The 27467-nt window shown below is 44.1% G+C and overlaps 1 protein-coding gene across 2 annotated transcripts in view; it reads left to right on the top strand.

Moving 5' to 3' along the window:
- RAD51B (RAD51 paralog B) overlaps nucleotides 1-24505 on the top strand; it is a 439031-nt gene extending 414526 nt beyond the window's left edge. Inside the window, exon 12 of one of the 2 annotated variants that reach the window (XM_027708196.1) lies at nucleotides 22297-24505. In XM_027708196.1, the coding sequence (XP_027563997.1) occupies nucleotides 22297-22319 (23 nt within the window). In that variant the 3' untranslated portion in view covers nucleotides 22320-24505. Of the gene's footprint in view, nucleotides 1-2051; nucleotides 2268-22296 lie in introns of those variants that run through there. The other variant, XM_027708174.1, reaches the window with a different exon arrangement.
- Nucleotides 24506-27467: the final 2962 nt, after the last annotated feature.

Below are 27467 nucleotides of genomic sequence, written 5' to 3'. Positions count from 1 at the left end.
GGGAAATATGATTCCCTCAGAGAGGTTTCTTTTGACAAGACTATAGGCCTAGTGTTGTCCAGATTTCCTGCAGCTGGATGGTTCACACACAGTTATAAATTGCTGATTATATAAGAAGCCCTACTTTTTCTGAAGCTCAGGTGGCATTTATTTTTTTATTCCACTCCTGAATGCCTTAGTGTGGAAAAAACAAAACAAAACAAACAACAAAAAACCCCAACCAAACAAAAACCCAACAAAAAATCCCCCAACTCACAAATCCATGCCAGTTTTAGCACCTTTGCCCTTATGATTGACAACTTCCCTCCACTGCAGGGTTAAGACCGCTGCAAGTGGGAATTCCTTCTCCTGAATTAATTAAATCTGTATTATTATTGCCTTTGACGTACTGCCATAGGAACAGGAACGAGCACTGGAAAACCTTCATTTTTGTGCATTTCTTACACAAATAGCTCTGGACAGGATATTAAAGGGATCATTTAGAATATGGTGGGCAGAAGTAGTCCCCTCCCCAAAGCTGCTCTTGAGACTGACGATCTCTGTGGAAACCGCATGGGAACAGTTACAGACCTCTAGTGGCTCTGTTTATATAGCTCATCTGGGTTCCTAATTGCTCACCAGCATAGTATTTTAGAAAGCCGTATAGAGATTTCCCCTAAGGATTACAACACGGTGTCATTTCATCTTCTCTGCATTTCCCATCCCAATATCTGTTTTTGTTTTATTTTCCTCACCATAACATCTGCCCCACATCTCTGAGAGATTTCACAATTGGAAACCTCCTGTAAATTATGACATAGAGTTGAAGGACTTCCATGTTTGCTTTCTACTATTTTTTTCAAGGGACTTTGGGTTAGACACCTCTTTAAAATAAGAATTCTTTTTTCTCTATTGATATACTAACATTTGTGAAAGGTGTCTTTGGAAACTAAAAAAAAAAAAAACAAAACAAACAAAACAAACAAAAAAAAAAAAAAAAAACAAAACAAATAATTTTTCTGTCCTTCCTGCTTGTGCGCTTTTCCACTTACCTTCCATTGAACTCCTAGAGAAACACAAACTTCTGTTAAGTGCTTGCATAAAATAATCTTTAGCAAGCTGTGTCCCTAGTGGCCTGCAGGGACTCCAGATAAAAACCAATTTCTCACCTTTCTGTTCCCCAGCATCTGACAGTGTGGCAGTTTTAGGGCTACTAGTGCCAGCCTGTGTCACTGGTGCCAGGGCTGCAGGCTGAACTGGCCTCTGGTTCCCACCGAAAGGGAAGCAAGCAGTCTTGAATTATATGGAGCAGGACAGCCAGCTCTGCTTGGCTATACAGGAGGCTGCGACTGGCATGCAATCCTAGGAATAGTCGGAGTGACAGACTTTCAGCTTAACAGACTGTTTTATACTGATCAATCAAGGTTAGTGTCACATACCATCACCATGTAAGGACCAGAGACATGCAGATAAATGTGAGATAAAACATGCAGGACTATATTCTCACAGTCCAAGGACATCTGAGTCTTCAGTGACTTCACCTCTCACTGCAGCCTTTTTCCTTGGAATCAGAAAGCAGTGCACACAGCTCATGTGGGACTGCTCTTGGCTCTCACTCACCAATGAGAGCATTGCACACCACAAATGTGGAGCAGTCACAGTGCTCCACAACATCAGCCTTGCTTCCTCCAGCAGCCAGGGGAGAATCAGAGATTTATATGGCTGGGAGGAATCTCAGCAGGTAACTTAGTCCAGACTCATGTCCCAAGGCAGAATCATTATACTTACGTCACACTTGGCAAATGCTTGTCTAACCTCTTCCTAAAAGCCGGATGGCCATTCCCCACCCTCCTCAGATACTTCTCTGTGTAATTATCCTTACTGCTTGCTGCCTTCTAACATCCAGCCTTTCTTGTAGTTTAAGCTCATTTCTTGTCTTATCCATCATCTATATGGAGAACAATTTATTCCCCTTTTCTTCCCAGTCATCTTTCAAATACTTGACAGTGGTAACCCTATCTTCCCCCAGTCTTCTCTAAACTTAAAAAAGTTTGTTCTTTCTTCCATCCTAGCTTTGTTTTTCAAGACTTCTGGTTATCCCCCAGTTGTTCTCTGGACCTTGTTTTGAGGACAGCACCCACAGCTGGACATCACACTCCAACTGCAACCTCACAAAGAACTGAGGAGAATGATTATTTATGGACTACACCCTCTATGCACACATTCTAGTAAAACATTTGTCCTTTTTGCATTAGTAATTAACTCATATTTGGACTGTGACCTGGAACATCTCTCAGATCTTTTTATGCAGAGTTGCTACTTGCACAAAAATTCAGTACCCTATATAAATAGAATTAATTATTCCTGGTGATGCCCATGTATAGAAACTGAGAACTGTCGTTACTGAAATTAATCCTGTTTTTAAGGCCATTTGTTTAAATACTTTTTAATTGTAGCTTTATATTTCAGATTACCCATAGTACCTTTCCAGATCTGTGGTAGCTAAGAATGTAATATTCTCTGTTCCATTGTCCAAGCTGCTCACAATTTCCTTAAATCAGACTGACCCGGTGAGACTCCCAAGCAACTCTTCTTTGATCCATCTTTCCATTTTTAAAGTATAACTAATAACTAATCTCTTTGTGCGGTTTTCCAATCAGCATCCCATCATCCCAGACAAGCTCCATCTACCACAGGTTCCCTTAAAATTTGCTTTGGAGTATCATGTTACTCTGTGATGAAAGCCTCACCACCGTCAAAACACAGGAATACTATTGCTTCTCCCTTATCAACTGGCTTTTTTTATTCTGTCATGAAAGGAAATTTGACCCATTGTATACAATTTGTTTTTGACAAATCCATGCTGGCCATTATTCATCTCTTTGTTTTGTTTTAGGTGCTTACCAAAGTTTGATTGTTTGTTCCAGTATTTTTCCGGGAATTGAAGTTAAGCTGAACAATCTGTAATCCCTGGCTCCTCCTTTTTTGCCTTTTAAAGACCGGAACTACGTCTGCACTTTTCCAGGCTTCCAAGTATGATCTCTGCGCTCCATAACATCCCAGGAGCTGGGCAAGGTTACACCTAGAGCTTTTGCAGTTAAATAACTGGCTGTAGCAACTACCCAAGGATGAAATTCATCTGGCCCAACTGACTTCAACAGTATCTGAAGGATCTTCTGATCTAGTCTTTGTTCTAGTTTTGTGATCTCACCCTCCTGTCATTGACATTGATTGTAATATTTGTCTGAAGTGATAACAAATGCAAAAGAGGTATGAAGCACCCTGGGACTCTAGCCATGAACGGTCTGGAACCTTTCTTCCCCACTGGGCAGTACGTTTTCAGTTGCCTACATCTTCCTCTTGCTGCTACAGTAGTGATGGAAAAACTACTTGTCATTTTAAAGTCTCTTGCTCATTGGCTTCCATTTTGCTGCTTGACCTTTGTGATTTTTTTGTAATATATCTAGCTCAGCTTCTACGTGCTCATTTCCCTGAGGCTGAGATCAAAGAAGAGCTGATGATTTCTCCAGGTGGATCTGCTGTTACACCTCCTATGAACTCTCTGGTTTTTGGATAGCTGATGCTTGTTGCTGTTTTCTCCAAGGTGCTTTTTATATGACTAAAACTTATTCCTTGCCCAAGGTCCAAAATTACTGCCTTTAGTTACTGAGCAAGTGACTTTAATGGAATCACTACTGTTTTTCTTGGTCCAAGAAAGACCAGAAGCCTGATCTTTGATTCCATCTCTTACCGACTGTTCGGCTCTACCTGGGAACATTCAGTCTCTGCTGGTCAGTTTTTGTTTAACCTCCCATCCTTACCATAAGTGGTGGGTGTAAATAACAAAATTTTTTAACCCAGATCTGAACTTTACGTAGTCCCAAGTGCTGGAAATGTTTACAGACAGCAGTATTCTTCAGGTTCATCTCAGCTGGTCATTAGAAAGTCATCTTTTCTCATTTGGGTACTTTTTTTTACTAACGTCCCTCACCTGACCTGCCGAGCTTGAAGGCATAGCAGACTAGGCTGTTGAAGTAGGGAACATGTTTTTATTTTCATATGTATGAAAAACTTAGAATTCACTAGTAATGTAATCACACTTAAATCACGCCTGCCCAGAAACTCTAACTTACTTTTCCACTGTCACATATTCTTTTCACCAATAAAGATACTCAAAAGCTCACTGCTTGAGGAAGCTGAAGCTGTACCACAACGCTGTAAATACAGCAGTTGCACTGCTATAACGGTGCTCTTTCAAAAGAGCAGCATAAACAGCCAAAAGGGGAAGGAGTTCAGCCACCCTCTCTGTTGCCCAAGAGGAAGCAAATTTCAGAAAGTGCTTTGGTTCCCTTTGGTTATGATTCACCAAAAATGAACAGCTAAAATGAGTTGATAGTAAGGCTGTGCAAACAAGGACTTCCAGAAGTGGAGACTCAGAGGAAAAAGCAGAGAAAGCTGGCCCCGTGCCTAGCTGCGAGTCGCCTTCCTTCCCATTCTGCTGCTTTTGTTTTCAGGGTTCCTGTGCATTTTGCAGTGTCAGCCAGTTGTCAGAGAGAAGAAGACAGCCTCTCCTGGGTTTTAGTTATGTCTCAGACCCCAGGCACCTCCTAGACCCTACTCCGGGACATGTTCACTACTACTAACTGCTGTTAAACCAAAGCAGTGACCTAGATCATAAATCAAGTAACAGAATACCCTGCTGATAAACTGCAGTATATGGAGACTTACACAATATTTGTGGTTTGTTAGAGGTTAACACTAGAAGTAGCAAACCATAATGGCTATGTTGCCCTATTCTAACAGAGTTCTTATCCATCCTTAGCGTAACAATTTTTCATGATAGAAAAATTACCTCTCCTCAGCCTGCGCAAATTGCACCATTAGCACAGTATCTCTCTGTTCAGCCACTCTTAATGTGCCTTCTGATCTGAATTTGTTGTGCTTTCATCCACTGGGTCTTGTTTTGACTTGTCTTCTTCAATATGCATAAATTATGTGTGACCCATATGCAAAGACACGGCAGCACATAATGTATCACATCTAAAAAGCAAGACTGTGACAGTGACAGTTCCAGTTTTTATAAGGAATTGTTGGAGACTACTCATCAAGAAACGAGGCAAAAAACATTATGCTTGGAAAGAAGGGAAAGAGATGTGTTGTCAAGCTGTCAAAGATAGGTACAGGGGCATTAAATCCCACAAACAACAGACAAGTTTTCCACTGTCCTGCACATTACCACTGTTAACATCAGGTGTAAAATGAGTATCAGGTGACATTAAACCAAATAGTGCTGTAGAGTAATGGATGAGACTGCAAGAAGACTATAATTGCCTATCTCTCCATCTTTATTTTACAAATCCTTATCACATTGAGCAAACAAAGCCGCACTGAACTTGCACGTGCTTGCTCTGCATGAGACCCCGAATGAGTGGAGATGAGTGTGGTAATTGAAGGAGCAGCATGCTACCATTTGTGTGCCCACACACACATGAATATATCACACCAAGGTTAATGAAAGGTCCCTAAAAAGTTTCTCCCTATCAGTACATCCCATTAGCTAAACCTATGTCTATGTGAGGAATGCATTTACTGATTCAGATTATATTAGCAAAACCAGCCTATTTGCTAACATGGGTCAGGGTCAGGCAGGCAAAGTAAGGGACAACTGTGACATCCTACTCCACCATGTCTCACCATACCTTTGCCTACAGTCCTGCTGACAAAATTTGTGATACAAAGACCGGAGGACAGAGAAATGAGAGTAGGGGATGTGCTAGATGCCAAATACCTGATCCCTCTTTAGAGGGAATCCTTTAGCAAAAAAAAATATTGTCTTACAACAGCCTGCACAAAGATGGGCTGATACCTGAAAGAGATTAAACCAGTAAAGCTGTACTAAGGCTGAACTGCCATATGTAAAATCCATCACTCTATGCAGCAAGGATCCCTGTGTGCTCCTATAGCTGGAGGGGAGGGGAAACTACTCGAAGTAGGAGGAGAGATTAATAAAAACATATTTGCACATTTAAAGGCTGCTCTTATCTTTGGAATAGCTAACTTTATCCTTTGCAGTACACGTGAGTAGTCCATGTCCCTAGCCTGCACAGCAAGAGGGGAATTCTTGGCCAGAGGGAAGTATTAAAGTAGGGAGAAGGACCTCCAGGCAAGGGAAGCTAACATATTATTTGCAATAATGGATTGCTTTATAAAAAGGACTATGAGGTAGCTTTTCAAAAAATCAGCCTCCTTTAGGGTCCATGGAGGAAAGGATGAAGCGAAACCATCAAGAACCTGTGAAAAATTTATGCTAGGGCTGGTGGAGTTTTGCAGAGAAAATATGCCATTTGCCACTGCTGCCCCCACTACAGTGCCCAGAGCTGTGCTGGCAGGCAGGGCTTCAGTCACACCACCCCTTTCTGTGCCTGCAAGAGAGTGCTCATCTCCTGACAATATGAGTAAGAGGCTGCATGGGGCAGGTGCTCACTTCTGTTTTGTGGTCCATTGTTTATGTGGGCTCTCAAAATAGAGCTCTGATAAGCAATCTGGCTAATTTTCAGATTAAAGGAAACACTGCACTGTCCATTACTGCATTCTGCCACTGTTCATGTTTCCAGCAAGGGGTTAAGCCCTACCCTGGTTTCTTCTGCTGAATACAGACCTTCTACAAAGCTTCCCTATCAGCCTGCAGCCTCTTGCATTCTCTAGCTCTTCAAGATATCTGTGCTCACTGAGACATGCTGTGGTGGGATTTCTCTGCTACTGAGGCAGCAAGCACTAGCCACAGTCAGAGGAAAGGCACATGCCAGAGATCCCAAGAAAACAACTGTGTGAGGTTTAGCTAGGCAGCACTTTGTTTCAATACATGGATCTTTTCAAATCACATGCTCACTCTGGTTTTGTAAAGGCTGATGCAGATCCGTTTTTTAAAGGCTGAAGCAAAACCGTTTCCAAGGCAAACATTTCACATTTGCATTCATATTTGAGGTCCATGTGTCCTATTTAACTTCTATCTTGCTATTTCTCAGGAGGCTGGATGAGCCAAGAGGAGGAAATGGTAATGGGCTATGGGACTTCTTTCACCTGCAGCCTGCACTTCTCTCAAGCAACACCCTTTGCTGAGGCTCCAGCTTGCTTTACAGATGTTTAAAGGGTTGATTTCCAAAAACTCCTAGGAAAACAAGTATACATTTATGTCTATCAAACACTTTTCAAGGAAATGATCCCACCCTCCCCCACTTCAATAAAAGAGTTCTCCATCAGAGGGGTGGGGGGCGGCAGGAGAAAGGAAGTGAAATAAGATAAGTCTGCTCAGCTTGCCTCAATTTAATGAGCTCCTCCAGGCCTTATCATTCACCGTGTGCTTTCCCTCATTGTAAACTTCTCAGCCTCATCAAAAAGAGCTTCTTTTTTTTTCTTTTCTTTTACTTTTTTTTCCTAAATCTAACTCTGTTTGATCAGCCCTTTCCCCTTTCTTTCCACAATCCCCTGCATCACGCTGGAACTGGTACCAGCAGAGCATGTCAGCATGCCCTAGCAACAGAAAGATTAAAGGAACTACCAGCTCCAGAGGACGGGCTGGCTGAGACTTACTAATTAACTGCAGTGAAAGAAGTGAATGAGAACGGCCTTTTCTTTGGGGTAAAGGAGGCACTAGAGGTGGATGAAGGAGTTCAGCTTCTCCTCCCCCAAAACATGTGTCAACATTCAGACCAATCCTTTCTTAATAAGACTTTCTGTATGTATAGGGTTTGTATGGATGGGAAAAAGCTGACAGCAGTCAAGCCTGATGCAGAAATACATTGGTGAGACCAAAGACAAACCATGGATGCCCCTGCCTCATGTCCAGCTCCCTTACATGGCTGGGAACCGTGTATCAGATGCTGGTCACTCCTGAGGGGCAGGTCATGCATGGGATGTGTGTGCCCGAGGCTATACCCCTCAGGCACCAGTCAGTGTGCTACACTGCTGTCCCCAGGCATGATGGGGCTTGTGGGAGGGTGGCAGCAGCAGGCTCAAAGCTGTGACCCTCAGGAGAGCACACAGCAGGGCTGTGAGAGATCAAAGGGTGGCTCAGCAAGGGAGGTCAAACAGGTCCCAAATCTGCCACAGAGCCAGGGCTCCCACACAGAGAGAGGGGCTGGACCCTCCAGGGGTTTGTAATGAAACATGAGCAGTCCTCCTTTCCCCTTCAAACCTTGGCATCCTCCTGGACTCCACCTTTAACAACCATGCCCAGGAATGTCAAGCTACAGGTTCCTTTCACATCAAGTCCTCCTCAGAGCCTGTCCATTTTCTGTCAGCTATAGCCTCTGCTGGTAAATATCTTCTGAATTATGAAATATTTATGTGGGCTTCTTTAATCCTTTTTTTTTTTCTCTTTTTAAACCGTTACTTTTTGTTGCTGCTTACAGATATTTTGCTTGGTGTGGAAGTGAAACTGCTGAAATTCCTGTGAGCAGGGTAGGGTGGCTGGAGTTCCTGACCCCATCAGGAAGCACCAGACATGATGACGGGCAGCAACTTCTGGTAATTCTCCAGCCCATTTTGCTAATCCAAGAAGGCTTAGCCAAACTGGGTAAATTTTTAAAAATCCTTGTAGATTGGCGGTTTCTTCAAACTGAATAGGCATCTCTTTGCGTGTTCTCCAGTAGGGCCACTGGGATGGGGCCTCGCTCGTGCCCCCCACCCCTACCAGGCAGGCAGAAAAGGGGAAGCCTGGCCATCAGGCTGCTGAGTCAGCCTCCAGCATTGGTCTGTTTCCCATTTTGCTCAGCAAATCCTGTAAGCCCTCCTGCAGAGAGTACCTCCCCAGAAGCCAGCAAAACCTCCTCAGGTGAGGTGAATCGGGAGCCCAGGAGCTCTATTGCCCAGTCAAACACAAGAAACATCAGTCCACCATTCAAGATCCCTGTCCCACACCCATGCCTGCCAAGCCCCATGGGGCTGGAGACACCCACACAGTTTTCCGCTGCCGGGACACAGTGCCTGAAACAGGCAGCATGGCCATGGCAGCTGATGACTTGTGGGAGGACAGGGTGGGCAGATGGGTTCATGGTCCCCACCACTCCCCTGGGACACACCACACCCTGTGTAGCACACCAGGAGACATGATGCTGGGTATAGCATGTTTGAGGCCTGGGGAAGGGTTAGATGATTAGTCAGTTTTTCCCCACTTCTGCTGTTAGCAATACAGGAGCCTCCCCAAATATACTGAAAAGGGAACTTTTCAGTAAAAGTTCTGTGGCTCACTTTGAGTGTGTTATTTTCTCTGAGAAAAGGCTGTGCAAAAATGGTACAATCTTACAAAACAGAACTGTGCCTTTGCATTTTTAGCTTTGGATCTGCTGGTATAAGAGACAAAGTCAGATTTTATTACATTTTATTTCTTTTTATTTCTTCTAGCCCTGCAGCACCAACACAGACAAGCCATGTAATGAACTGCAGAACCTTTTCTTTCTTGAGCACCAGAAGTGATTTATTTTTTTTTACTGTATACTGGTCAACCTTAACTTTGCTAACACACTGTAAGTCATATATAGCATTTTGTAGCTTCATAAAACTTGTAATTCTTTTTTATTCAGGTGTGCTGCTTTCCAGACTTAATCTCTGTAGACTTTAATTAAATTTGCGTAGCCTGCTGTTGATTTCATCTGCCTGAATTTTGCAGGACTTTGCCATATGTATTTGTATAGAACCATTTTTCAGCTCAGACCTGTGCTTGAAATCCACTACTGCCTGCAACATTCTGGTGCCTGGGAAGGGAGGAATGCTGCAGAGCTGTAGGTCCCCAATGGAAACACAGAAGGGTTAACTGGATACTGCCTGCAGAGACTATTTCAGGGACTCTTCAGATCTCAAGTGCTGAAAAGGGACATGAAACAATAATCCCTTAGAGAACATGCTAAATAATTCAAGTCTAGTTAAAAAAAAAAAAAAGGCAACCAACTTTAAAACATTTTGTTGTAACAGTTTGACCTTTCTTAATAATATAGCTTTGAGGAACAGGCTATCGAGCCGCCTTCCGAAAATCCTTGTTATGGTATTTATTGAACCCTAGGGATCATTACACTATAAATGTGCATCGTGTTTATATAGTTGCATTGGGCAACCTATTACAATGCTAGGAGTTAAAAGTCATTTCCTTGGATTCCCAACCAAGATAAACTCGTCTACACCCTGAGGTGAATAGTACTTAAACCTGTATTTGTATAAAGAAGGCAGTCAGGTTTTCCAGCACCTGGAAAATGGGCAGGCTTATCTGTTAGTTATCTCTCACGTTCGGCTTTTATATGTAAATTTGTCTGCAGGAGCAGTAATCGATAGTCAATGTCCTTTCTGTCTCGGGTCTCGGCACTGCAGGCCAGCATCTGCTCCACTTGCAGGCAGCAGCAGCCCTGCAGCTGGAGGGGCAGCCCAGCCCGGAGAGCCCGGGGGGAACCAGGCTGGAACAGCAGCCCTCTAGTCATGTCTCTCTTGAGCGAACTCTAGGTTGGTTCCCATCAGACCACCAGGACCTGCCAACCAGAGCTGAGTTAAAGTGGTAAACTCTTTCCAGATAGCATACACAGAGGTAGTTTACATCTGTTTTAAACTGCTTAAACTGCTTTTTGACTCAACTAGATTAATACAAGGTAATGGAATATTCTAATAGTACCTGAATTAAGCAGGATATTTTTAACACATATGTGTGTATAAACACATCCACCCACCCATGGAAATATAGCTGGGGTGACTCTGTTAAGTTTTCTGAGAAAAGGACTGTGGGTTGAGACCAAATGTGGAAAACATTACCCAGAAAGTGTTGAAGAAAGAAGGAACAAAAAACCCCAATGCCTCACGTGTAGTAAAAGTGGCTGCTACATCCATCACAGACACACAAACAGGAAACAGTTTCCCTCGTCGTGCCTTGGAGAGACTGCTGGAGCAAAACACAGTGCCTTGCAAGACAGAAAAACCACAGTGGGATTTCAGACAAGAATCACCAAATCCAGATCACCTCATATCAACCGGCTGCAACAGAGGGGAACAAAAACCAACTGCTAGCAGGCAGTACACCAGGACAATGAACAGTCCTGTGGAAAGAATTTTGGGTTTTAACCATTGCAGGCACTCAGACCACCTCGTTTAAAAGCTGTAGTATGCGGTGTAAATAGCTACAGACAGCTTTTCCTCCCCGACAGAACAAGTTGCTTCTTGCTTCCACCTTCTTGTATTTCCACATAGCCCACAGGCATAATGGAGTGCAGTAAAGAAAGCAGAGGATTCCTTCCCAGCATCAAAGGGGCATACACACGCACCAAACTGCATTTCTTGCTAGCGGCTTCCAGAGCTCTCTGTGCAGCTACTTGCCTCAGCCTGCTCTGTTCACGAGCACACAGAGGTGTGTATGGCTGTTAAACTAGCATTACATCACCTGGGATGCTGGAAGTCCACTGCCTGGTTCCTCACATGGGGGACATGGGGCTCCACCTTGGGTGTCACTTTTCTTTCTTCCTTATTTCATTGTTTGTGGGAGGGGGTGTTTTGCACTTTCAACATTTGCTTCCAAGAAAGGATTAGGTGTAGTGAGTGGTGGGTAGATTGCACACACATTGCTGTGTGAAGGAAAAGGATCCATCTGTAGGAATGACATGCATTGTTTATTATCAGCTTGCATGACCCCAGAAATTCCAAAGCAACATGCTGGAAAGCAGCGATGCAATGACTGCGCAGAATTACCCTCTGTGTAGTGACAGAGCAGGCCCAGCTTTGGGCATTAACATGGCTCCAAGGACAACACTTCATTTCACATCTCTGATGGAAAGCTTTTGTATAGTCAAATACCCACATGGGATTAGAATAATAATAGTCTCTTGCACTTCAGTACAAAAAATAGAGTGTGAAATCAAGCAGCTGATCGGTGGTCAGAACTATTACCACACCAAGTCCTCAGTTGCTTTATTCCATTCAACAAACTAAAAAATTTTGATGCAGGCCTTACAACACCAGGAACATAGTTCTTCATCTTGCTTTTACCAATAGAAATGTGGAACATCAACAAAACTGGCATTTTTCTGTCAAAGACCTGTGGAAACTTCTTGCCTGGTTGGAAAGGGGTGCTAGAGGAAACTGGGCCAGCCCCCAGCCCCAAGCCTAGAGAAGAGTGCAGCTCAACCTCTGCGAGCTGGTGAGCTCTGAAGCACTCATGGGAGGAAATAGCTGCAAAAGTTCCTCTTTATCAGTGAAGTCAGCAGCTGCACCTCTGACCTATTTCAGCAGCCACACACACCAGTTCTACACCAACGTTAGCCCAGTGACGTCAGTGGGATTACTCCATTCCTGCCTTAGATAAAACTTGGAGGAAGATGCTCTTGTGACATATCTTGTTGCCCAGACACCCTTGCAGGAGACCAAACTCCATTTTTGCTACGTTTGTTCATTTTATACCTCAAAGTATTTGTCTTTCAGGGGGTCTCAGCACGAAGCCGGAATGCTGCCCCTCCGCGTGTATTTACAGCCTCTCCTATGGAGAGATCCCAGTCAACAAGTGACTGAGTTGCAGTGACTGATGTACCTAAGTGACACAAACACCAGTGAAAGTGCACTGGATTAAGGGCTGCTGGGGTGAGATGGGGGTGCCAGAAAGGCCAGGGAGCCCCACCAGGACAGAGACAGTGGCTTGTCTGTAGCACCATGTGGCCATCACACCTTGTCACTTCTTGGTTGGCCTCCACAGGACAATGCCAAGGCCCTGCAAGGGTGAGCCTCTGGGCTCCAGAGCTGAAACAGGGTTGGAGGAACTCATCCACAGCCTTGCTTCTTAATGGTGTGTTGTATGGTCTTTCCTGCTTTTGCCTCCCAGTTGACCTATTTTCTTTGTTTTCTCTGTTTTGTTTTCTTTCATCTGTTTTTCCTGCTTGATTATTTGCATACCCTAACCTTTCTTTCTGCTCTGGAAGTTCTTTCCTTCTGACCCTTTAGATCCTTTGCAGCTCTCCTTGTTCTTCTCGACATTACCAAATCACACGTGTCCTTTTCCTTCTAAGCTTACTCTGTTCCTGTACTATTTTTCACTGCTTCAGAATTTTCTTCTATACTCCGTTCAATCCATTTATTCCCATTTGTCAGTGGGCATAAGAATCTTCAGCCAGCTTTTCAGCTATCAGTTATGGTAATGCTGGAAGCCAGGCCAGCAGAGCATCTGGAACATGTTAAATGAAGCAGAAGGTGAGATTGGAAAGATGGCCAGAAGCAGAGTGAGCTTGTGGTGTCAGATCAGGGAGATAAAACCTTTGGTTTTAACTGGTACTGCTGCCAACAGCAATGTGGTCTACTGCTGCCGAAAGATAGGTGTGCCTCCATGCCTCGGCAGGCAAGCCAAGGGATGTTCAAACCTACAGCAGAGAGGCTCTGGATAGGCTGTATAGGGAGTTTAAACCATTGCTGTTGACTAGCCATTGCATTAAGTTATGCTCAGAGCTCAATAAGAATGCAAACCCAAGTTCCTATATTTAGAAAAAGCCAGGCTTAAGTTGCAGGTGAAACCATAACAGTCCCTGCCATGTGCACATTACAGCCCTTTCTTGCCCAAGACCCCGCAGGAAGCCTGTTGCAGAGCAGTGCTCTGGGATGTGGGACAATATCATGGGGGCTGGAGAGAATCTTTCTGCCTTTACCTCTCATCCTGTGCCTCAAATAGGGCGGGTGTCTTACAGAGCAAGGAGTATGTTATCACATAATTACAGACTGTGCTATGATACATGCTCCCAATGTAAGAGCAGAATTAAGGCTGAGCAGGCAGTTAAAAGCACCATTACATCATTAGACTAATCTCTCCTTGGCTGGCCATGAAGGATCTCATCCTGTTCCCACTGAAGCCAAAAGATCATGCCTTTATCGGCTTGAGTGGAAGCTGGCTTGGCTCGCCCCAAGGCTCATTCATTGCTGTTAGCTGCTAGTTGAGGCTGTACCCTTGAATGCATTAAACTTTTCAAGCATAACTCATATACCACACCTAATACACTTTGATTCAAGTTGAGACTTCAGCCTGGGTGCTGTGGGTAGTGGAGTGTGAGGGGAACTTGCTCTGCCACCATGCTTGCCCTACCTGTTCAGCCTGTTGAATTGTTAATTGCATTCAGTGGTTGCTTGTAGCTGATCCGGAGGTGAGGAAGGGCTGCTCCTGCCCTGCACAGCCCACAGCCAGCTCATTAAGTCTGTTTCCCCACCCTGGTGCATACATGAAAGCAGGGCAGGGGCAGCTGGGCAGTCAGGGCTGGGATGTGGTAGTAGGTACTTCCTTCCCTGTCTCCACTGATCTGTGTCTCCCCAGTACAGCCAGCAGCCCCCAAGCTGCCATGGGACAGCAGAAGTAGGGGTTGAATGGATATGTGCACCACCTCAGCATCATGGTGCAAGGCTGGTGCCCGTGCTCCTTCAGGCTAAATGGCTTCTGAGCTGTGAGTTAGTTTCCCAAAGCAGATCTCCTTATCTTTACCACTTCCCCAACCTCTCTGGATTTCCTTGCAGGACATGTCCCTAAATATGTGCATTTTTTTCACTTCTGAATCCTTCTTTTTAAGTCCAAAGTGTAATTTTTGAAAAGGGGCCAAATGTCTCGCATGGAAAGAGGATCCTCCAGTGGGAGATAACCTAAAGGCAAGCAACCTTCACATGTGAATGCATCTTAACCTCAACTCCTATTTGTTTCTTCCAAATATTGCATGCAGTCATTGGAATTTTCCTTCACAACAACCACACAGGTGGCCTTTTTATCACCTCAGGAAACCTCTTACTATTTCTGACATCTCTGTCTCCATGGTTTCCCATGCTGCTGATTTCAGAGTTGCACATCAAAGTGATGAAGACACACCTCACTCTGGGGGACAAAGAAGCATTATCGCTCCGAAAAAAATCATGTGCAACCTGTCCAGTTCAGCCACTACCCTTGAGGAACAAATTACTCCTTAATCTGACAGACTGAGGATGCTCTTCTGGTTATTTCATCTAATGTTTTCCTTTGTTTAATTTAAACTGATCTGTTTTAACTCTCTTTTTTTGTATCATATGAAAGAACTCCATAATCTTTTTCTGTTTATCCATGAAGGAATGGATGAGGTAATTTTATATTACTCTTCATACCGTTGTTTTGAATAAAGAATGCAAGTGTTTGTGACTCTACAGTTGGCACACAGAACAGAAGGGGAGAGGCATAAAGTAAAAAACAAACAAACACAACATAGAAACTGAAAGGAAAAGGAGTGGAAAGGGCAAAAGAGAAACTCAAATTAAGAATATACGAAGCATATGTACACACGTGTACATGTTCATGTACACCAGCATACTCAGGCACGTTCTCATGTCATCCGAGAAGCCTGATGTCAAGGCAGATGTTCAGCTGTTTCTAATGCATAGCATAGAAAAACTCTAGCTGAAGAAACAGTTTGTTTTAACAATGAGTCATCCATGAGAAAAATGTGGGTGTAGCTTTCAGGGAAGGGGCTGGGGGAGGTTTATGAACTCCAGTTTTGCAAACCCCCATACAGAAAGATGCATGACGTTGATCAAGACACAAAGTGAGTCCCTCCCTCCCTTCCAGACATGACTGAGGGTAATCAGCTCTCACTGAGAGCTTGATTGCAACACTTGCCCTGTGCTGGATCTGTCCCGCCCTTGAGAGACCCCCAAAGTGGGGCTGAGGGAAAGCTCTGGGTTGACCTCACCACAGTAGCCCCAGGCACACTCACTGCTGATATCAGCCCTAGGCAATGCCTAATGCAAGGACCAACATGTATTGGCCTCACCTGCTGATCACCTGGAATTTTTTCCAACCCTTCTCTAACCAAATTTTTATACAGTTCTGACACATCAGCGTTTATGCTTGTGTTCTACCAAAGCATCAGTTGGTCTCGAGGGCTAGACTTCTGCTGATGGATAAATGTTTTTAAATCTGGAGTCATTCAGATTTCCTTTGGTGTCAATGAGACCAGGCCCCCAGACCTGAGGGTTTCCTTCCAGCCCCTTCAACAGCACAAGTACCGAACACATACCTGGATCCATTATCCCAGCACATCTGTAAGCAGAGGCTGGGAACTGTAAACACCTTGTCAGGTTGTGAAATGCCCATTGATTCTCCCAGAGTGTAAACACCATGGGAAGAAAGGTGGCTATTGCTTGGGAGTGATAGCCTGAAGATTAGGCTTTCTCCGTTGGCTATCCAGTAGCCTTCCTATAGGAGTTTAAATTCAGATTTCCCAGTTTTCTCACCGATTATCTGGAGTGACTAAAACAGACCAGACTTCCCTGGAGGGGCTGAACACTATTCATGGGTGCTGCACTGACCACTCTGGTGGTTAACATCTTTCTGGTGACTGACAACCCATTGACAACCAGTGTTATCTTAATGTTAATTATTCCTTGGTGTGATTCAAGGAGGCACAGCCAAGAATGGCAGTGTAAAGTGAGTAGCAGAGCACTTACCAGGACATAGGTATAATGGTAAAATCTATGAGAGTGTCAAATTGTCTTCTGGGGGAAAGGTAAGGGTTTCCTTGGGCTAATTAATAAAAAAGGACTGACTGATAGGCACCACCACCAATATTTTGCAGGCAACAATGCTTTTTGGCTTGATTAAGGTGCACTATCTGGTTTAGCAATGGGGAAGCTGACTCTTGTAACTCTGTTATACCTGTGTAACTGTAGAGAAATGCTTTTTTACTCTAATTACATTATTCCTTATAAACACCAGGATAGTGAGAGAGCATTTGTCTTTGTGTCTTTTCCGTCTGTTAAGTTCCATGGTTTGTGATTCACTTTAGAAAAACAAGAGTGGTTATAAAAAAAAAGGAGTTGTTTTCAGCTGTGTGGTGATGAAATACAGTAACTGAAAATGCTGTGGGTTTTGAGGTTGGATTTTGAGATTAAAATACTGTTAGGTTCAGGATAGAATTGGCTGGCAAAATGAGTTACAGTAAGACATTGTGCTTTCACCTCTAGAAAGCTGAGTTCAAGCCCTGTTTAAGATCACAAAACCAGTAAGTAGTTCAGGGTGATTAACAGTTTCTGAAGGAGCGTGAGGTAGGACAGGAACACCCAGGGGCCAGGGAGGTCTGGTTTGATTCTCACCACCAGCACTGCTTCTTTGGGGTCCCAGCTGCAAGCAAAAGAGGGCACTGTGAAGATGTCTTCTGGTGCGGAGACAGCGAGCAAAGATCTGCATTGCAGGAGATGCTGTGGGTCTAGATGAGGGCTGTGCAGCCACGTGGTCATGGCAGGTGCCACGTGCTCCACATAGGCCACCCACACCAACAGTAGAGGCTTGATCTTATTTTGTGCTGGTTACCTCAGTCAGTCTATGACAAGCAGGCATGACCCTGCTACTTCTGAAAACCAGGGCAACATCTGAGGCTCTTGGGCATTTCTTTCTATCTTAAGTATCCAACTCAATCCTTAAATCAAGGACACTTCAAGGACATTTCATTTTGCAATTTGTTTACATTAAGCATCGCAAGTTGCTGATTCAAACAGCCGAGTTGCAGCAGAAACACTACCAGGAACCCTCTCAAGTTCATTTTCCCCATAGGTTTTCAGTTTAGGCTATCTTAACAAGATGTGTACTCTCATCAAAAACGCAGTTCACACACATGCAGGCCAGACAGCTGTAATCAGTCTCAGTGTCTTCCAAACTGCTAAATGCAAAGCGGTGCACCCAAGCAGATTTGCGCCTCTGCTGTGGAGCTGCCAAGGCCAAACCCCTAGCCAAGTATCACTTGAAATAAAGTATAGATAGGGTGTAAGTGGTACATCAGCTCTGATCTGGGGCTCTGCAGTTACTCTAAGTGCAGTTAATGCAGTTACTGTTACCAGAAGGTTACAGATCTACCCACAAGTTAATGGCTGTGTTCAGATCTTATCTAGTTATCTGAAAATAAGACTGAGCTTTTTTCATAACATATTACCAGCTATTTTCTGTTACTTCTGGGATTTTGTAAAATACTGTCACAGGGGTTTTTATTTTATTGGGTTTTTTAATTCCTTAATTTCAATGATTCCTAGAACGAAATGAGAATTTGGTCCAATTTGAACTTGAGTACCCTTTTGCACTAAAATGGTTTTTTTTAGCACTTGTAGAACTTCCCTCACTTTCTAAAGTTTATCTGTAAATTCAGCTTACACGGGGAATTACAAACCCAATCAAATCCATTCAGTGTTTTCCTCACCCTGGGGAACAGACTCATTTCCCCCACAAAAATTGAGTGTCTTCAAAATTTGGCATTAGGAGCAGCACTGGAAAACCAGCAAATTCAGACCAGTCCTGGTAGGGGTTTCTCACATCCCAGCATGTCCCAGTGCCCCTGCAGAGACATTTTCTTTTCCAGCAAGGGTGCTCCAGCACAGACACTCCTGCTGCCAGTTGCTGTGACAGAGAGGGAGAGTCAGATGCTCATTAAAGCCAGTTGTGGGCCATTCAATTTTTTATGGGAAGCAACCAACACCCAAAACTGCACCTAGAGCCATAGCACTATGTCCTGGAGGGACATGGGCATCATATACTTCCAAGGAGAATTTGTCTCTTGAACAAATGCACTGTGCTTCTGCAGTGGCTGCCATCTCCGAGAGACCTCAGGAAGGACCAGCGCAGCAGTCTTGCTCTGCCAGACTGTGAAATGTGGATAAGGCCCCGTCAAAGAGCAGCATTGCAAAACTGTGACATGACACAACCCTTTCCACCAGAAAGCTTCCCAGTGTGTTATTCACTTCTGCATTGCTTTTCTTTGCACTACTTCAGGTTAAGTCACTGTTTTCCCAGCACTCTCCATGGGATAACATTGCACAGCTCCAAGGAGGCTTAAGGTGTTCTTGAGAAGCACCTAGGCTTAGCCACTGGTGGACGAGGATTCACAGATTAGATGGCCTGTTGGTCTAATCCAGTACATCCTTGTCTGTGTCTGGGGATGAAGTTCCATTTTCTTCCTAAAAATCATTGTTTTGAAATGGAAAAGCAAGGCAGAGCATTCATAACTGCTGAGGCAACACAGATTACTCACCCTGACAAAAGACAGGGTGTCCCCAGCGGTGCTGCAACACTTACTTCCCTGGCCCAGCAGCTGCAGCCTCTTCTGCAGCACAGAATCACAAGCGGTGAGAGGCACTGTGGTTACAAACACACAGGACGGCCCATTCCTGACATCCTGGCTGGCATCAAGGGGAGGATGATGAGAGAGCAGCCTGTGGAAGGGATGTGCTGCTGCCAGCAGGCATCCCACACCCTGCTACTAGGCCCCACCTGGCACTGGCACAGGGAGCAGTGCTCCTGACAGACACAACCAGACACAGCAGATCTCCTGTGAGTGTCAGAATGCGTTTCCCTCAAGAAAAAACTGGGGCCATGACACTCCCACCCTACCATTTTAAAAGCGGGAGTGATGAAGAGGAGGTGTCTGCGCTGAGGGCTCCCAGTTAGCTCTGGTTATGGTTTTGATGCCAGACACAAGGTACAATTCCTATTACAGCTCTCATTTCTATGCACTGTTGTTTAATCTAAGTGCGTCAATGCAACCTCACATCACAGGCATGTGAGTTGAAAACCTCCAGTTGGTTCTGAGTCATAGCCAGCACCTCAGTGGTAAATTTGGATCCCAGCACCACTGGATCCTGACACAGCACAGAAGCCAGGACAAACTCCAGCACTGAAGCATTGCATGCAATCATTGGAGCCACATCCACCCATTGCAACGCCTTGTGACATGGAAATTTTGCAGAAAACATCCTGCCGAGGACCTTGGAGGAGAGGACAGGGCTACTCATGGTGTGTATGAATGGCATGGGCAGGAAAGGACATAGAGTAAGGGAAGGAGGGAGGGAGGTGCTGGCAGGACCCACCTGAGCAGATCCCACACAGTCACTGGTCCTGCCTTAGGATGGCTCCACTACAGGAGTGCACACAGTCTCCTGTGTGCAGGGCTGAAAAAACCCAAAGGGCTCCTTTCAAGGCAAAGGCCTTGCATTCAGAAAGGACTTGTATTTCTCTCTCCCAGCATGCATCTGGTGTCAAGAAAAAAATTTCTTTAAACTTTTTAGGGTTTTTTTCACTTGAGAATACCTCAAGGGAAATTCCGAATACCTCCCTCTATGTGTTCATTGGTACTTATATCTGAGCTGCAGTAGCAGAGCTGTGTGAATATTTATTAATATTCCAGGCAGATCTCAAATAAAAAAAAATTGAGTTTCCTCATCAAATGGAACCTACCTCCTTCCCCCCACCCCCTCCAAAAGAGTAATTCTCTATTTCTCTATTCAGGGGAGCACACGAGGCTTAATCTGTTCATTTCTTTCTCTTATTGTCATTTAGAAATTTTTATAATTCAACCAAACCCTATTTTGAAAAATCATTCGAAAATGAAAACCAGTATGTAAATGCTGCTGCACCTAAGCATGGCAATGGTTTTCAGCATCTTCTGATAAAGCTACTTGCAAACATGTTTTTCTAGCTTGAAGTAGCACAGAATCAATTATCTGCACAAAATAATGTGCCCGGTGCCACTTGAGATTGTTTTCTTAGCACAAAATTATTCAGGTAACACTCATCAAAAACGTTGCCTTGATATCAAGTCCGTGGATGCAGAAGGGCTTTGTTTGATCAATGATTCACAGCATGAAAAAAAATCAGCACTGACTTTCCTCCTCTGTTGTCAATGCAGCTCCTTCGAATGGCCTGGGAGGCAGCCAGGGTGAAGGAAAACTCTGTTTCCATGACTCATCCATTCCTGGGCTGCTGCGGAGATAGCCAGCAAGTGGTCAATCAGTGATAATTGTCATGGGGAGTTGGTGATGTGAATGCTCAGACCATCAGCATATTTCACAAGAGCCATTCAAAGGCGCTTCTTCTTCAAGAAAGCAGGACCAGAAATTGTTTCTAAACCTGAAAAACACCCGTATTTCTTACCAAACCCCTGTATCAACAACCTTCCACAGTGCCATTTATTTTAAAGTTATTTCTTTACAGTATTTTTAGCAATGATGAGAATAAATCAACCAAAGCACCAACTGAATAATATATCAGGGCCAGGTACATGTCAGGAATGTATATATCAGGCAGAAAAAAACCAAGTGTGCTTCAGAGTAGGAATATTTTAGAGAGTATTGCAGGAGAAGATATTTTAAAATTATTCCATCTTCTTATCAAGTCTTTCTGTAGGCCTTCCCCCTCTGGCACATTGCGTTCTCAGGGCTCCTTAAAGTTCATGGAGACAAAGAAATATGTTTAACAAATTAGACAAAAAAATATGTCTCAAAAACCACTCTAAGTTTCAAACACTTGTTCTGGAAGGCTTCCAACAGTTACACAACACAGCTGGATTTATCTAATGCTCTGCCTTAAAGGGTGGGCAAGTCTTATTTCCATCAGACCTCTTTCCAGCCTGTCCCTTAAGCCAAGCCTTCACTGACAAAGTAAAAAAAAAATAAATTCCCTTTATTTTTCTTTTTTTTTGGGCAGTTTTCAATCCTTTACACGTTGCTGAAAGACCTCACACTCATAACCTGACTGGTTAGTCATATCGTGCCCATCGCCGCTGGAGGTAGTCAGCTGTGATGGGAGGGTAAGAAACCAGCAGTTTATGAGAGCAGCAAGTACGAATGAGGATACAATTACTGTCCTGGAAAACAAGGCCTCTTCTGCAAAACAGCTCCCCAAATCCATGCAACAGATGCAGACATCTCAAAATACCCCAGCACCCAGTGGGGAGTGTGGAAGTCTGGGACCTCCCCCACCCGGTGTCACAGCAGGCAGTATGGCCCACCATGCCATGCATGGCCCGGGGGGTGGTTGCTCCCTGAATGGGGGCTGTAAATGGACACTTAGCGTCCATGTGCTGGATGGCCCTACTTTTATTGCTATGCATGCATTCAGCATTTAAATCCGGCTATATTCCCACTGAAAGCTTGCATTGCAATTAAAAACAAACTAACCAAAAATCAAGCACTAAAAGCAGGATTTTTTTAAGATCAATTTTGTAGTACAGTGAATTTTAAGCAGGAGTAGGCTCACTTGTTCTAGATTCTGTACAAATACAAAGGCAGTTCTCGAATTAATATGGTCCCATATGATCTACTTTTGTCCAAGGCATAAAGAAGCAGCTCCAAAAGGCTGGAAATCTTTTTCCATGGTGCTGTCCAGGTCTGAAGTAAGTGGGGCATGGTAAATCTATGCTGACGTAAATGAGAGAAGGTGTTTTGAAGAATGCAGGACAGGGAGAACAAATTAAAACCAGAGAAGTCTGGTGAATATTACACAAGAAAACCTTTCTCTATTTCCGTTTCTTATTTTTGTCACTGCAGAAATTCTTCTCATCTTAAATTAGAGAAAGGAGGCCAGGAGGCCAGGGCCGGTATTCTTTGTCTCGGTGACCCAGCAGTAACCAAACAAGGAGACTGGCAATGTGAGTATGAACCAGCGATCCTGAAGCTTAGGATCTGGAGATTGAGAGCTCCAGGTGGATAAACAGTGGGCCTCTGTTTCTGATATGGGATGAACCCAAACCTCACAGCTCCCCACGACAATTATCTGGGGTCAGCTGAGAGGGGGACTCAGTACCAAATTATCAGTGGCACCGTTTCTCTCCTCCAGGCAGTGACACTGTGTTGATTTGGCCTTTTCTTTCCACTCTCACAAAGCTACAGAAAGCTGTGGAGCAGACTTCTTGGACTTGCTGAGGACAAAAACCTCCTTTGCTTGCTGCATCCTTTTTCTAAATAGCATGGGTGCCTGTCAGAAACATTCTGAAACATTGTTTGGATTTGATTTTTATATGCCTTTTCCTCTAGCAAAGTGCCTGCAAGTTCAGTACAAACAGATGAACGGAGTCAAGCACAGCTCGTAGCCTAGCTACATACTTCAGTCTTTGCTCTGAACTACTGAGGTTTTGGATGATGTCACTCTGGTCTCCTGAGGGCTGCTGTTGTCATCAGATAGTGAGGTCGATAAGGCACATGTTATGATGAGGCATGCTGTTTGGTTCAATCACAGTATCGTGCATGAAGTAGGAAAGAAAGCAGTGTATTTCCTGGTACAGTACCTCGATAAGGCTCTCGCTGCTTCATAGGTATTTCCACCACACTGTCCTCTCTGCTCAGCACACTGACAATCAGATTGCTGACAATCTGAAAGTAGAAACAGTGGTAGGGTGCAAAACCCAGCTCCTCCACCAAAAACATGTTTGTTTGTTTCTTTTCCTGATCTCAATTTCACTCTCTCTCTTTTTTCTTTCTTTTTTTTTTTTAATTTTTATTTAATCATTTACAAAGCAAGTAAAGCAGGACACAGAACAGCTGTTAAGAGCTGGATAAGGTACAGTCAGTTTCTGGAGGAGCTTTTTTCACAGTCCCTCATTCCCCAGTGCATTTGGAAAGCACCTCAAATCTAGCACAACCTGTGAGTTAGGGGCCCTTGGCTGGATTTGGAGGCTCCAGCCCTCAACAGCATTTGTTTCCATACTGCTCAGATGCTTGATCTTGAATTGTGGTTTCTTCCTCTCTTCCTGGCTTACTTCATATTGAACATTATGATTTGTTTTACTAGCAGACCAACAGACTGATAGCAGTTCAAGGCCCAGTTCCATATGTCAGATGCCACTGAAAAGGAGTTGGTACACTACCTTTACCTGGAGCTGGACTGGATTTTACTTTTTTAGTATTCATGTTTCTTGTCCACTTTTTGTATTTTACTTAGATGGAGCAGAGGAACAGGCTGGATCCCTGATCACCCCTCATTGCCACCTGTGGGGAAGAGTCATGGCAGCCCTAGTCCTACCAGTGGGAGCACATAGAATAGATGTGCAAAAGTTGAAGTAATCCACACATCTGCTAGCTCTGGCCTTTTCACAGTTAATCTCTATGTACTAGAAAAGGAGGAATAATGTATTTTTTTAAAATCCTAATTGTACAAATTATCATCTTGGACCCCACTGTCTACCAGTTTTTAATGAAGAAAGAGTCCATATCACTACCTAAACTCGCTGACAGAAATAAAGTGCAGGTACCATTGCTGGAACAGTGTCTACCTGATTTTGCTGGTTGTCCAGCTCATCTATCCTTATGGGTATTTAGATCCATAGTTTCTATATTAGCAACTAAAATAAGATTTTATTGCATTTTTTTCCCTGTAGATACACTAGGCATCTAGTCTATCCTCTTTCCTTACTGCAACTGGAAACCAGATTCTTGGTGCTGAAATCCTAACACAGGTCAAGACCAATTCCTAAAATCACCCATCCTGCCTTTCAGCTTCCAGATGAGAGAGGTGTTATGGGACAATATTTTACTTGCAGTACACCCAGAGGTAATTTGACATCCCTGAGTGAGGATCATCACTGCTTTGTCAAGGGGCCTCCTTTCCAGTGCAGAACTTGATTCTAAAATGCTGGTGATGTGGTGGCCACTGGTGAGGGATGCTGGATGATTTAGTTGATTTAAATAACTTGACAGAGTTATTCAGAATGGTGAAGCAGCACACGGTGAAAGGCTTGCTGTGCTTTTCTATACTGACTAACACTAGGAAATAGTCTGTTAGGCCTGTGAGGCCATCCATCTATGAGAAGGTCACTCTAAACAAACCTACGTCCTGAGGACCTCACTGCCATTGTCCAAGCTTGCTTGGCCCCGGCAGATGAACCTTAGGATTAAAGGGTGGGCTCAGTTCAGCGCAGGCTGTGTCTCACCTAAAAAATCCATTGCGCAGGCTGGAAAGGTAAAAGACCTTTCCCCAAATCTTCGTTCGCGAAGATGGGCCATTATAACACTAGGAAACCAGACAAGTCAGCTGCTGATAGAAAAGGAAGATGACCATTTGGGATAAACAAGAAGAGGCTGTTTCTTTTCCCAATGTATGTTTGCCCCTTGGAAATAAGCTGATCAGAGAGGCCACAGGGAGACCACAAGGCCAAATTCTACAGCTGAATTTTTTTAAAGCAGATAATTTTATGACCACTGTTAAGAGATGTAATTTATGTAAACCAAGACAATGGTAAATGGACACAAATCAATTCGTGTTTCAAAGCTTATGTTCCCTAGGGATGGGGAATAGCGTTACTCCTTCAGGAAGGAAAACTGAAGGGCAAGAGCATGGCTTCCTCTGAGCACACTGGTGGGGGCCCTGGGCTACCCCAGCCTGACAGTGGAGTGACTGCCCAGGGATCCTGGGTGTCATGAAGCACAGTGCTAATATCAGAGGTATAAGGGGGGAAGGCACAGTGGGGATAAGTTCTGAAGAACCAGGAACCCGCCATCATCAGGCTGTGTGAGGGGAGCCAGGACACCCCACAGTAATGGAGCAGGGCCCCTCTTGGCAGCACAGTGTCATGACAAGAGGCTGATTCTCATTGTATTTCTAGCAGAACCAATATAATTTGACATAGTGCTTTTCTCCTGACTTCATCCCAGATTAGGCCAGGAAGGTTAAATTTACTATCTCAAGAACCAAAGGCAGGACAGCACCACTAAGTGCAGAACCAGGCTGAAAACGAAAGTCCAGGGTAGGTTTAGGACATGCTATTTTCTTAGCAGGCATGGGAAGAGAAGCATGGAAAGGTATGGAAAATCATATTGTCTGAGAACAGGCTGGGGAAGAGATTAGCTGGCAGGAAAGCTGAAAGGTGAAACCACATGTGCTGTTTTGCAGGGACTTCACCCGGAAGTTTGGTTCCAGTCTCATTAACCAAAGGCGATGGGACACAAAATTAGTGGCCACAAACCTCTGTAGGAGACATTCAGGTTCAGTATTAGGTTACATATAGAGAGGTTAAAATTTCCTGAGCATTGAAACTGCCTGACAAGGGAATGCTGTGGACACCTCAGTGTTAGAGACATTCAAGGCTATCATTAGACAACTCTCTATGCCTGAGAGGTGGTTTGAGGATAACGAGATTGGTCCTGTCAGGGTTAAAAGAGAAGGTCTGAGTGACTCACTAGAAGTCCCTGTCAACCTGGATGATACACTGATAACCCTACGGACCGCCTGTCTCCAGCCTCCATCACAGGACTGCTGGACTCCACAGCTGCTGCCCTCAAGTTCCTCCAAACTGCTCGCTTTTGAAACAAACTATTAAATGGTTTGAAAAAAATCTCCAGTTCTGTTTTCATCCACACTGAAAGTGTTTATCTGCTCAGAGAAATGCTGGAAGAAGAAAAATACCTTGGTCAGCAGATTCAGTCTATGAATCCAAAGCCCACATTACCCAAACTTAAGAGGAAAATTATTTTCTGCAGCTCCCCTAGCTATTTTGGGTGGGCACCCTCAAAAGGGGGTGAATTTGGTTTGTTCTTGGCTTTTTAATCTCATGATAAATTTTAAAGTGTAATAATGGGGAAAATAGTGTTATTTGTAAACATAGCACAGAAGATCTGAGTTTGAGACAAAATAAACAGGGACCCTCTTTGCACATTTTCAGCGCCATCCTTTTTCTAAGCAGGAGTGTGCCTTTTACACTCTGCTGTGGGCCTTGAACAAAAGGTTTCCTCATATCTTGTGACTGTAACTTCTTAGTAAACCAGGACTTTCCTAGTGCCCAAAAGCCCTACCAGCATCTCCAAAGCTGTGAAACACAGTATATTCTCTCCATGTAGCATAATTATGGTAAATAACAAAAGCTCCCACCTAAGACTGCTCGAGAATCTCTTTATAGCAAACACAGTAAGAGCTTCAAGAGCTTCATTGGCATGTGTTCCATATTGCTTAATGTCTCCTTAGGGGCTGTGGCTATCATCCCAAGCAACATTTCTATGGCTTGCGTGGCTACATCCTTTTCCTGTGAATCAACGTTGGCATCTGCTCATCCAGAGTAATCAGCAGAAATATTTGCTGTTGCCTGGAGACTAAGACAGGAGAAAAAGTATCAGGAGTCCTGAATGATTTTTGCAGCTCTTTCTCTGATACTGTGCCACTGCCAGACAGTCCTCTTCACCTGGCAGTTGTATATCTAACAGGGTTTTAAAACCTGTGGAATAGGTACAGTTATATTTGCCAAGTGCCCAAAATACCTGTAAAGTTCTCCCAGGCCCATGTGCAAAAGGCATCATGTAGAAATACAAAATACATCTACATAGGCTAAGCAGACTCCATTCATCAGCATCATCATTCATTGCACATTCTGTCCTCTCTGGGAGGGAGATAAACCCCCAGAGACAGCAGGGCTCCATTGAAAAACACCCAGCCGGCTCATTTGCCAAGCAGTGGTCTGGTAGCACCAGAGGTACGGCAAACATACCATACCTACGGTCTTGCCTCCACCCAGCTGGTGTGGTGGGACTTTAAATACACAGAGAATGCTGAATCCTGAAATGTTTCCACCGACCAGTTGTTAAAACTTTTCACATCCCACCAACAACTGCTCAAATATGTGGGGGATGAGAAAACTTCCTTCCACCCAGAGGTGGAAGAAAACTCTGGAGCTGGCAGTCACGTGCTCCACAACAGCCTTACAACCCGCAGGATCCTGCATGGAAAAATTTCACTT

The sequence above is a fragment of the Neopelma chrysocephalum genome, unplaced genomic scaffold, assembly GCF_003984885.1.
Source record: "Neopelma chrysocephalum unplaced genomic scaffold, ASM398488v2 Primary Assembly neopelma1_24, whole genome shotgun sequence".
NCBI classification, from domain to species: Eukaryota; Metazoa; Chordata; class Aves; order Passeriformes; family Pipridae; genus Neopelma; species Neopelma chrysocephalum.
This window is presented reverse-complemented; position numbering and strand designations above follow the sequence as displayed.